The sequence below is a fragment of the Gopherus evgoodei genome, chromosome 11 (assembly GCF_007399415.2).
Source record: "Gopherus evgoodei ecotype Sinaloan lineage chromosome 11, rGopEvg1_v1.p, whole genome shotgun sequence".
NCBI classification, from domain to species: Eukaryota; Metazoa; Chordata; order Testudines; family Testudinidae; genus Gopherus; species Gopherus evgoodei.
Window position 1 is genome coordinate 79658878 of NC_044332.1, and position 12450 is coordinate 79671327.

The window sequence follows — 12450 nt, forward strand, 5'->3', positions numbered from 1 at the left end:
ATAGTAGGGGCAGCCCCTCCAAAGGGCACTAGGTGATGTGACTCATCTGTCACGTCTGTTTTCTCCTGCTCTCCCCTGAGGAAGCCGGGGTAGGAGTGAAGCATGGTGTGAGAGGCATTTCTGCTGCAGGCAGCTGGGCAGAGAACACACCTAGAATCGGGGCTGGGCTACGGAGATAAGGAACAATTATGTTCCAGGTCTCAGGCAGCCTCTAGGGTGCCAGGGCAGGGAGCGGAGGAGTGTTGCTGCCTGGCAGAGATGTTGGGCCCAGGCCCAGTCCAGCTGGGGCAATTCCTCCCCTCCCCCTTCAGCAGGCTCCTCCTTACACACCATCCTGCATTGCTGGGGGGCTGAACCAGCCACCGTGCCCCAGCCCAGAGGTGGCTGCATTTCAGTGGTGGGGGAAGCGCCCCTTGCCTGGGACCCACTGGGGCGAGAGGCGGTAGGAGAAAGGCCGAGACGGGCACACGGCCAGAGCTACCTTTATTAGAAGAGATTTTCAGCTACAAAAGAGTGAAAAACGGATTTAAAATCCAGCGTAAAAAGAGCTGGTGCTGGGCGTGGCGAGAGCTGGCACAGCGGGTGAGGCTGGGCAGCACAACCAGCCCCTTCTCCCCCACCCAGCAGATCCACTCCGGGTCGTAAGGCCCCTAACTCCCCTCTGGAGCTTACAGTCCCATGAGTGCGTGTCTCCACCCCGGACCCTCCATTGTGCAGCCCACAGGCCCAGAGCCTCATGTACTCCCCCACCCTCCACGCTGCCCAATGCAGCAGGGGGCTGAGATTCCAGCTTCACTGGGAGGCAACAATGGGTGCGGGTGAGCAGTGCCCTGCCCAGACTGGCACCCCTGCTTGTGGGCACCCTAATCCCCCAGCAGTGTCGCTGTACCCCACAGCCGCTAAGCCCCTGTGCCAGCCCCAGGCAGCCCCACCACCCAGTAAAGCCTGAAGGGTCTGGTGAAGAGAAGCCCAACCCATGAGGTACAAACGCTGGCTTGGAACTAATGCGGGGGCCTGGCCCTCCCGGCCTCATAGGCCAGCCCTAGCTGGGGAAGATGAAGGTCTTGATTCTGCCCAGATCCATGGCTGCCTCCAAGGAGCACTGCTTCAGTGCCAGGGGGTCGGGCCAGTCCTGGGGGCTGAGGGCTGCGGACGGATGCCAGCCCCAGCTGGGGCCGGGTGAGCAGCCACTGCAGAGGAGGGCCGGGCGAGCGGGGTCCAGGCCGAGTCCAAAGGGGGCAGGCAGGGTGAAGGGGCGGCTGGGGCTCGTGCGGTTGGATCTTTCACAGGTGCTGTGCCCTCTGCGGAGTTTCAGGCAGTTTGGGCAGAGCGGGGGCACTTGCTGGGGACTAGTCTGCATGGCAGAGCCTGGGGCCTCCGTGTAGGACAGTGCCGTCAGCATGCTGCCCCACAGATACAGTGCCGTGGCTGTCACCCCACCACCAGGACAGCGCTGCTCGTCCACCGTCTCATTCTCCACCAGGCAACAGGAGCTGCTAACGGAGCCAGAGGGGGAAAGGAGGCCAGGCAGCTCAAGCCCAAGATCTGGCAGCTGAGTGACACAGGGGGCGAGGGGTGCCCCAGAGCCCAGCGGGCGCCCTCCATCCATGGGGAATAGCAGAGGCCGGAGGGCAGCGGGGCCGGCACTCCCCTCACACACGACCTGGTGCACCACAGTGACAGATGCGAAGACTGCAGCAATGCCAGTCAGGTACATCACGCCCAGCAAGCAGGCCAGCTGTGGAGAGAGAGAGAGACTGGTCACCCAGTGCCCAGGGGGTCACACAGACAGTCACCCTAGTGCTCCTCGCAGGGGGCAGGCCAGTTGTGGGGAGAGAGTGACTGGTCACCCAGTACCCAGGGGGGTCACACAGACAGTCACCCTAGTGCTCCTCGCAGGGGGCAGGCCAGCTGTGGAGAGAGAGAGAGACTGGTCACCCAGTGCCCAGGGGGGTCACACAGACAGTGACCCTAGTGCTCCTCGCAGGGGGCAGGCCAGTTGTGGGGAGAGAGAGACTGGTCACCCAGTGCCCAGGGGGTCACACAGACAGTGACCCTAGTGCTCCTCGCAGGGGGCAGGCCAGCTGTGGGGAGAGAGTGACTGGTCACCCAGTGCCCAGGGGGGTCACACAGACAGTCACCCTAGTGCTCCTCGCAGGGGGCAGGCCAGTTGTGGGGAGAGAGTGACTGGTCACCCAGTACCCAGGGCGGAGCACAAAGACAGTCACCCCAGTGCCCTTTGCAGGGGGCAGGCCAGATGTGAGGCCAGTACCCCTTGGCAGAGCAAAAACAGCCCCACCAGATGCTGGCTAATGCCATGCAGAGGACGTCGGGGCTGGAAACAGGGCTCTCCGCTGCAACCCTCCACCCCAGGCTCTGACTAGCAGCTGGCGCAGGGCGGGGGTTGACACAGACTGCCACCCACCTGCCAGCAGGAGCGACCCATGCTGACCACTGTCTCTGTCCTGCCGGGGGCAGCAATGCACAAACCACTCCGCCCTGGTCCAAAAAGGGGGGGGAGGGTCGTCACTTTCATCCAAGTTTGCCCAGGGACATCTTCATAAGCCAAAATGTTTAGCAAAAAAGCAGTTTCCTCCCAGAAATGCTGCTGCTGTGGCTTGAGAGACATACCCTCAATTAGTCAGGCTCCGCCCTTGGACTACATTTCCCATGATGCATCACCCCCCGAGTGGTTGCAGTGGTGCATCATGGGAAATGAAGTCCAGCAAGCAAAAGGGCAACAGATGAACATCTCCCAAGAGGCTTTGTGGCAGCACTTCCAAGGTAAAACGCTTCCGTTTTCAGGAGTTTGGTTTCTCAACAACAAAAATTGGAATTTTCCATGGAAAATGTTCTGCCCAAAACCTGCCTGATGGAAAGCAGCTCTCATGCCCTCCTGCAGGGGGCAGCGCACTCATGGACATGGCTCCTGGCTCTGGCCCATGGCCTCCTGGCAGGGCCACCACTAGCCATTTGGGTGCCTTACACAGCCCCTCCCTCCCCACGGGGGGCTGTGTGGGGCCGCAGGCCGCCGGGAGCGGGGGGAAATCTGCTCCTTCTCCTCCCAGGATCTGGGCTACACTCAAGGCCTGTGGGGCCCAGGAGGCAGGAGCTGTGGGGGGCCACTTTGGGGGGTCCCACAGGCCCAGAGGATTAGCGGGTGGCCAGGAGCAGCCCGCTCCGCTTCCCTTGCCCTGGCCCCAGCCGAGTCGCTCAGGGGAGGGGGCTTGGGGAAAGCAGTCCCCCCCCAGCACTCTCTGGCAGCAGCAGGAAGCGGAGTAGCCAATGGGTGCGGGGGGCGTCCTTTCCCCAACCCCCACTTCATAGACTCTAGGACTGGAAGGGACCTCGAGAGGTCATCGAGTCCAGTCCCCTGCCCTCATGGCAGGACCAAATACTGTCTAGACCATCCCTGATAGACATTTATCTAACCTACTCTTAAATATCTCCAGAGATGGAGATTCCACAACTTCCCTAGGCAATCTATTCCAGTGTTTGACTACCCTGACAGTTAGGAACTTTTTCCTAATGTCCAACCTAAATCTCCCTTGCTGCAGTTTAAACCCATTGCTTCTTGTTCTATCATTGGAGGCTAAGGTGAACAAGTTTTCTCCCTCCTCCTGATGACACCCTTTTAGATACCTGAAAACTGCTGTCATGTCCCCTCTCAGTCTTCTCTTTTCCAAACTAAACAAACCCAATTCCTTCAGCCTTCCTTCATAGGTCATGTTCTCAAGACCTTTAATCATTCTTGTTGCTCTTCTCTGGACCCTCTCCAATTTCTCCACATCTTTCTTGAAATGCGGTGCCCAGAACTGGACACAATACTCCAGTTGAGGCCTAACCAGCGCAGAGTAAAGCGGAAGAATGACTTCTCTTGTCTTGTTTACAACACACCTGTTAATGCATCCCAGAATCACGTTTGCTTTTTTTGCAACAGTATCACACTGTTGACTCATATTTAGCTTGTGGTCCACTATGACCCCTAGATCTCTTTCTGCCATACTTCCCCGAGCGACACGGCTGGGGCTGTGTCTCTCCACTTCCTGCTGCCGGTGAGCGTGGGGGGGCGTCCTTTCCCCAACCTTCCTAGACTCACCGTTGGCGGGAAGCGGAGCGCCGTGGCTGGGAGCTGGCGGAGTAGAGAGGGCTGGGGCCACATTGCTCTGCTTCCCACCACTGCCAATGAGTGCGAGATTGCTGGGGGAAGAGGTGGAATGCGGGCGGAGCACGGGGGGAAGGTTAAGAGGTGGGGTGGAGGGAGTTGTCTGGGGCCCCACAGCCCCTAGGTATGGCCCTGTCCCCTGCAGTGGGCGCAGCCTGCAGGGGGACGGCTGGGGGATAGGGTTGGTCGCTGGAGCTAGTGCTGCTGCGTATGCACACAGCTGCCTAGGGCACCATGAAATTTGGGGAAATTTGGTGTCCCGAATTTCATGGTGCCTTACTGTGACGAACTGGGAATGTTCTTGATGTTTCCTCTGAATACTGTGTTGGTGCCTCAGTGTCCCCGATGCAGTTCTTAAGTATCTAGATGGTGGAATAAGGGTGTGATTGCTGCAGAGCAAAGGGCCAGTGCACCTAAATGCCTGGCACTCTGTCTCCTAGCAACTGATGGCCTGGGCCCCTCCTCTGCAAAGGTGCCAGCTGAAGGTGTTGGAGACAAAGAGATCAGGTGACCTCCTGGCCCGGGGAAAGGAGCTGAGGAGAGAGGAGGGGCTGGGAGGGGTGGTTAGTCTGGAGCTGGCTGGGGTCGAGGAGTGAAGTGCAGATGCGGGGGGTCTGGCTCACTGCCCCCCAGAATGGACCCGGCTGAGGGGTCCGGTTCTCTGTATCTACAAGCTCTGTTTTAGACCCTGTTCCTGTCATCGAATAAACCTCTGTGTTACTGGCTGGCTGAGAGTCACATCTGACTGTGAAGTGGGGGTGCAGGACCCTGTGGCTTCCCCAGGACCCCGCCTGGGTGGACTCGCTGTGGGAAGCGCATGGACGGGCAAAGGATGCTGAATGCTCCAAGGAGAGACCCAGGAGGTGAAGCCGTGTGAGCTTCTTGCCCTGCAGACAGTCTGCTCCAAGGGAGAGGAGGCTCCCAAAAGTCCTGACTGGCTTTGTGGGGAGCAGTTCCAGAGCATCGTCTGGGGGCTCCGTGACACCTACGCAGCTGCGTATGGCTAGGGACGGCCCTGCCCCCTGGTTCTCCCCCTCCTGTGGTGCCCCCTTACGGGAAGGCTTCCTCTGCCCTCGGGGCCTGGCCAGCTCTTACCTTTGCCACTTGCTGGTAGAACTGGCCCAGGGCATGCTGCCAGAGGGGCTGCTCCAGCAGGACGCACAGATCCGTGTAGGTGAACCAGCCACGCTGGGTGCCCTGTCTCCTTGCCACGCTGAGGGGAAGGAAGGCAGTTAGCTGTGTGCTCTGGAAACAGACCCTCTCCCGCCCTGGCTATGCCTGCAGCTGCCATCGGTGAATGGGTGGCTGCCTGCATCACAGCTCCTGGCAGTGTCTCTGTGCCTCTGCCCATGGGTTCAGAGTGCCACTGACGAGCCCTACGTCCCTGGCGGCCGAAGTGCACTGGTGCCATGTGTGGCTCTGTTCAGGGCGAGCCCAGGCCAAGGAGGAGCTGCCTTCCCCCTCTCTGCCTTGGGGCCTGGCACGTTGACTCCCCTCAGAAGCCCTACCAGGGGAAGAGGGTGCAGATCCCCACACACACCAAAGGGATTCCGCTGCCGGGTGATCGAGGCCACCTCGGACAAGCTGTGACTAGCACGGGCCTCGCCCCAGTCCAGCCTAGAGCTCCCTGGGCAAGCCGACAGCCTGCTCCTGGCATGGCTCTGGACGGTGGGAGAGGTTTGCAGAATGCAGCGAGTGAGGACCGAGGAGCCCAGGGCAGGGGCTGGCCAACATGTACCCCAGCGGATCCGAGCATGGCAAGGCAGAGGTGCTATATCTGCCTCAGAGCCAGACCCCTGCCACAAACACCCCCCCTCACCCCGGTGCCCCAAACCCGTACCATCCTTCTAGCCAGCTCAGCACTTCAAACAGCTCCTTGGGGTCAGTGTAGAGGGTCCAGTCCTGCAGGAAATGAAACACTGATCAGGCGAGAGGTGCCTGGTAACAGCCTGGGCAGGTCAGGCACCCCCCAGCATGGACTGAACGGCGTCAAGAGAGGCTGGGCAGCCATCTGAGGAATTCCAGCTCCATTTGGCCCATTTCCCAGCCTGGCTGGGGGCTTTTCAGCCGGCCCCCTCCCCTGGCCCCCTCGTGGTGTGTGATCGCTGCTCTGCCCAGCCAGAGCTCGGACGGGATCCTGGACAATCACCGCCTGCAAGCGGGAGTCCCCTTTGTGCTGCCTCCAAAGGATCTCACTGGCCCTCCGCAGACACAGCTGGCCCAGAGAGCCCAGCAGGGCCGCAGTCACATGCACAATGGCCAGGAGCCAAAGAAGGAGGGGGGGAACTTCATGGGGGAGGCAGATCCCAGGCTGGACAGAGCCAAGGCCTAACGAGCTGCAGTAAATGCTACGTTCCCACAATGGAAGAACTCTGCGCCAGCCCCTGCTGGCCCCTCCCATAGGGGCATGTGCTACCCCAGCTGGCGCCCCAGGCCAATCTCCCCTTCTGCACACCAGCCCCTGACCCCACCCCCAGCTGCCCCTGACGCTCTTTCAGATGCTCGAACCTGCACTCTCGGCTGGGCGGGGAGCACCACCTGCCGGCCAGCTGTGCACACTGCACTGCCGACAGCCTCAGGGGGCTCCTGGCTGGGAGCGAGGGTGGGGCAACAGTCAGGGGCAGCAGAACTAGGGATATAGTTTGTGTGCGCAGGGAGCAGGCTGTTCCCAGCCCAGGCTGACCGGGGATGGAGCAGCCCACAGCAGGGTGGGTCCCGCAGCAGACACATTCCTCCATGTCTGATCTTACCGGGCCAAGCCCATGGGGGCAACAGTCCTGCTGCACTCTGGGAAAGGGGCCAGCTGCTCCAAGCCAGGTGGGAAGCCCTCTCCCCCTCCGTCAGCTGATCCCATTCCATGCAGCCTCTGATTTCACCCCAGCGCCCGACTGAGTGCAGCACTTCAGCAGGGCCTGGCACGGCTGCCCAGGTCAGACGCCTCCTGGAAGCTTAACAGACACCCCAAGTGCTAGACCCAGCCCTGAGCTCTCGCAGCGTGCCCACCCCTGCGCAGCCACGGCACAGCCCTCTACTAGTTAGCCGGGTCACCCTCAGCACTACGAGCTACCCTGGCACCCTGATGCGCCATTTCTCTTCTGCCCAGCGCCTCTCACCAAGACACAGATGCTGAGCGAGCACGTCCAGACTGGTCTTGTCACCTCGCTCTGGGTCCGTGCAGCGCCGGGTGTAACAGGACCCCGATCGTGTGTGCGCGTGTGTGTGAGTGCGAGACAGAGAGATATAAAGGGGCCCCCGGTGGGCTCGGGACACAGGCACTCAAGCGAATTACATCAGCGCTACTTACAATGGCGCTCAGGAAGTTCATCTCCAGCGTGTTAATGGTCTGCACCCCCACCTTGCCGGCTGCGCCCCATTCGTCATTGAACACCTCCTCCTCCTCCCCTTCGTCATACAGGTACTTGCTGGCAACCATCTAAAAGCCAGGAGCACAGCGCCCGTCAGCACGGCCCGCCAGGGGAGAGCCCGCCCCTGCCCCAGCCCACTCAGGGCTCGGCTCACCATGGAGATCAGGAAGAGGTCCGAGGAGGAGATCTGCTGCAGATACTCGGGGTTCCGGTGCCGGAGTCTCTCGATGTAAACCAGAGCCAGCATCATGGAGCAGGGCGAGATGCAGGCTTCCCTGTGACCATGGGGCGAGAGCAGGACTTAGGGTTCCTTTGCGGCCCGGCACACACAGCGTCCCACCACTGCCGTGGTAGCCTGGCTGCTCCCATCCCGCCACGTAATGGGCAGGGCAGGGCAGGGCACACGCTACCTGCTGCTGGGTAGAACAAGGTTTGTGGGCATGCCTGTAACTGCCCCCGGCAGATGGACAGATCACGCCAGAGGGCTCGGCGCCTCCTGCTGGCGAAGCTGCGTCTGGCTCCTTGGGCAGGCGCTAATAGGCCCAGCTTGTGCCTGTGGAGCTGCTCTGAGTGTCATGGCGTTCACAAGGGTCACAGCTTTCTCCAGTGGACAGAGGGGAGAGCGGCCCAGCCGCAGGGCTCTGGGCCCACCAGCGTCGAGCTCTGCCTGTGTCAGGAAATCCCTCAATCCCTCACACACAGACAGGAACCGCCTGGACAGAGCTGCACAGGCAGTGGTACCGGCTGGCTCCCTGCCCTGCCAAGGTGCAAAACCCAGACGCCTCATTGCTCACCTTTGGCACTACAGAAACCTGAGAGCACCAGGCCCCAGGAAGCTGCCCCAGGCTGAACTACAGACCAGACAGGCAAGGCACGACAGCACAGGGGCGATGCCTGGGGTGGGGATGCTCTCCGGCAAGAGGCTCCCCATCCAGGTAGCTGGTAGCCACACTGAAGTGTCAAGCCAGACCAGAGGCCCACGCCTGCTGCACATGACGGGCTAGGAGGGGTTGCGTCTTACCGAGACACGTGGCAAACGTATTTCTTCTGCAGCCTGCGGATGGGGCTGGGAGCTGCTTTCTGGAGCAACTCGACAGCGATGTCTAGGACAGAGGAGAGCGGCACAGGGATTAACACCAGCAATAATGCCCCCCCCCCCACCCCTCGATTCCCTCTCAATGAACAACCAACACCAGCATCCAGCCAGCAGCAACACCCCTCCACCCAGAGGCAGGAAGCTCAGCGGGGAATGGATGCCCTCCCCTCCTGGAGCAAGATTTTCAAGAGTAATTTTCGGTGCCTGGCTTGAGACACCTGCCAGGCAGTGCCGAGCACCTGCCCTCGGAAACCAACCCTTGGGAGTATGTCTCATGCTGGGCAGCCAGAAATCAACCAAGTTCGGCATCTGTTACCCTGCTCAGTAGTCAGGGGTTTACAGAGATACTGGCAGAAGGTCAGACAGAGATGGGCCCCCCCGTCATTAGGGGAAAGGCCTGAACAGCTCTGAAATTTACACCCTGGTTCTCAAACACAACCCAGCCTGTTTGCTGGGTCCCTTGTGCCACGCCACCCCCCGCTGGACTGCTACGGCTATTCCAGGGGGCATGAGCGCAGAAGTAAGCTATAGGGCAGGGACGGGCTTCTCGTTGTATTTGTAGAGCACCCAGCACAGCGGGCCTTGGCCCCCAGGCTCTACCCTAACACAGCTAATAAATCGTAACGAGAAGGGAGCCTGCTCTGCACTGCTCCTGCAGAAACACCCCTGGGTGTGCACACATTCGTGGGGGGAAAGGGGGCCAGAGCCTTTGGCAGCAAAAAGGCTAAAAAGGGAGGTCGACCCAGCTCCGTCGCTCGGGGTGTGAACAATCCACCCTCCGGGTGACGTTGCTACGCCGACCTAACCCCAGGCGCAGCCAGCGCTAGGGCGACAGAAGAATTCTCCTGTTCCTGTCAAGCTGGCCAACGCCTCGCAGGGAGGTGGGTTAAGCACAGCGCTGGGAGACTCCCTCCCATCCACATTGAAGAGCTGCACCAGAGCAGCCGCAGCGGTTCAAGTGTAGACGTGGCCTTAGCAGATGACTGAGTTCATTCAGCCCGGGGGCGAGTTCCAATCCCCGGCTCAGCACACGTCCTCACCACACAGAGACAGGCACCACTCACCGGCCACCGGGCTGGAGAGATCGTCCAGGCTACAGTCTTTGTCCCAGCCATAATACAGGCGCTTCCGCACCCTCTCACTCAGCTGCTGGTGCCCTGGCAGAAACTGGAGATGGGATGGGCAGGATGAGAATAAAGCTGCAGACCACCCAGCCCTGGTCCCAGAGGGACGTGCTGGGTCCTCAGTCCAACTGCAGGCTCAGGGTTAGCGGGAACTGTGTGCTCCTGCCGAGCACTCAGATACCACGGTGACTGGTGCCATATGGGCGCCCGGACTGGTGGGGGTAACATGGGCGGAAAGGCCTAGGTCAGAAACCAGAAAATAACATGTCCCTATAGAAATCCATGATACGGCCACACCTTGAATCCTGCCCCGTCTCAGAAAGATACATTCGAATTGGAAAAGGTGCAAAGAAGCCAAGGGCAATAAAAGCGATTAGGGGATGGCACAGCTTCCATATGAGGAGAGATTTAAAAGTCTGGGACTGTTAATTTTAGGAGCGTGATGACTAAGAACAGAAGAACATCCACACTGGGTCTGACCAATGGTCCCTCCAGCCCAGTGCCCTGTCTTTGATAGTGGCCAGCACCAAATGCTTCAGAGGGGATGAGCAATACAGGGCAATTATCAACTGACCCATCCCGTCATCCAGTCCCTGGCAATTGGAGGTTTAGGGATCCCTGCAGCATGGGGTTGGGTCCCTGACCATATTGGGGGCATGTGGTAGAGGTCTATAAGGTGATGGCGGGTGTGGAGAGAGTGAATTGGGAAGTGTAATTTACCCCTTCACATAACACAAGAACCAGGAGTTGGCCAAGTGGGTTTAAAACAAGCACAAGGAGGTGCTTTCGCACAGCGCCCAGTCAGCCTGCGGAACTCCTCGACAGGGGACGGGGGGGAAGGCCAGAAGTGTAACTGGGTTCAAAACAGACCCAGAGAAGTTCCTGGGGGATGGTCCAGCAATGGCTCTTAGTCAGGCTGGGCAGGGACACAACCCCTGTGCTGGGGGTCCCTGGCCCTGGAGGAGGGTCACTGCCCGGCCCTGGCCGGACGGACCCTTGGGCTGACCAGTCTGGGGCGGAGGTGGCTGGGAGCCCACTGGGGGGACTTTAGGGTCCCTGGGTTTGGGGGTCCCACGCTCATCCCCGGGCCGGCTCCTGGCAGGGCTGGGTGCTGCTGGGGCGCAGGCTGGGGACAGGCCCGGGGAGCCGAGGGGCGGGTGTAGGCTGTCCCGGTGCGGGTCCTCTGGCAGGTGCGGCAGCCGAGAGAGCAGCCCCTGTGCGGTGGCCCTGCCCAGCGCCGCCCCGAGGCCCACGGGAGCCGTGGAGGGGGCCGAATGGGGGGGGCCGCGGCAGCAGGAGCGGGGGGGGGGGCGGGGCTCCGCCCGGGTAGGGGGGCCCAGGCTGCAGCAGGGTGAGCCGGGGGGGCGCGGGCCGGGTAGGGGGAGCGGGCCGGGGGGGCCGAGCGGGGAGGCGCGGGCCGGGGGGCCGAGCGGGGAGGCGCGGGGGGGGCGCGGGCCGGGTAAGGGCAGCGGGCCGAGGGGGCCGAGCTGGGAGCCGGGGGGGTGGGGCCGAGCGGGGAGCCGCGGGGGGGGGGCGCGGGCCAGGGGGGGGCGGGGAGCCGGGCGGGGGCGCGCCGGGTAGGGGGAGCGGGCCGGGGGGGCCGAAGGGGGAGGGGCAGTGGGCCGGGGGGGCCGAGCAGGGAGCCGGGGGGAGGCGCGGGCTGGGTAGGGGCAGCGGGCCGGGGGGCCGAGCTGGGAGCCGGGGGGGTGGGGCCGAGCGGGGAGGCGCGGGAGGGGGGCCGAGCTGGGAGCCGGGGAGCCGGGCGGGGGCGCGCCGGGGGGGCCGATCGGGGAGGGGCAGTGGGCCGGGGGGGGCCGAGCAGGGAGCCGGGAGGAGGCGCGGGCTGGGTAGGGGCAGCGGGCCGGGGGGCCGAGCCGGGAGCCGCGGGCCGGGGGGGCCGAGCGGGGAGCCGGGGGGCTGGGGAGCCGGGCGGGGCGGGCTGCGGCAGGGAGGCCTCGGGGGACGCTCACCGTGAACTCCTGGAAGCCGCTCAGGGAGAAGGTCCCCTCCTCGTCCAGCAGCAGCCCGTGCAGATCCATCCCGCCGGGGTGCTGGGGGCCCGCTCCGTCTCTCTCCCTTCCTCTTCCCGGGCAGGGGGAGTGTCTCAGCGCAGCCCCGCCCGGAAGCTCCCGGCGGTGATTCACCAGCCAGCGAAGCTCCGGGCTCTTCTGCGGCCTCCTTACTCAGCGCCCGGATACCGCGGGGATGGCTCACCTCGTGCTTGTGACCCCGAGTCTGATGGGGCGCAGCCAGCTGGGGGACCCGCGAGGTACAGCGCCGAGCCCCCATCCCACCGGGCAGCTGAGGGAGAAGCAGGATGGGCCGGGTCAAACACTGGGCTGGGAGCCAGGACTCCTGGGTTCTGTTCGCAACTCCAGCTCCGGGGGCTGTGACCCTGGCTGAGTCACTTCCCCCTCTGGGCCTCAGTTTCCCCCCTCTGCAAGCTGGGGACAGCAGCTCGCCACTTGGGGACTGCGCAACTTGATCAATGTGTGTGAAATGCTTCCCGCTCCTCTGGATGGCAGGACACAGGGGTAAAGGATGGAACATTATTACCTCCTGGCAGCTTATAAGCAGGTTAAGAGAGGTTAAGATCCTCCCCCGTTATCTGCCAGGACAAGCCTGACCCTGGGGTCACTCTTGCTTGTAGGTACAAATGTGATGAGAAACTGTCACTTTGGCACATGCAGGGAAGTGACC

At 62.2% G+C, this 12450-nt stretch overlaps 1 protein-coding gene across 1 annotated transcript; it reads right to left on the reverse strand.

Annotated features, from left to right (window-relative positions):
• Nucleotides 1-466: 466 nt before the first annotated feature.
• CNPPD1 (cyclin Pas1/PHO80 domain containing 1) lies at nucleotides 467-11870 on the reverse strand. The gene is made up of 8 exons (XM_030579355.1): nucleotides 11721-11870; nucleotides 9691-9793; nucleotides 8552-8633; nucleotides 7685-7805; nucleotides 7470-7598; nucleotides 6006-6067; nucleotides 5261-5378; nucleotides 467-1738 (listed from the first exon to the last, which is right to left on the reverse strand). The coding sequence occupies exons 1-8, from the start codon at nucleotides 11787-11789 to the stop codon at nucleotides 1043-1045; spliced, it is 1380 nt and encodes a 459-aa protein (XP_030435215.1). The 5' UTR covers nucleotides 11790-11870; the 3' UTR covers nucleotides 467-1042.
• Nucleotides 11871-12450: the final 580 nt, after the last annotated feature.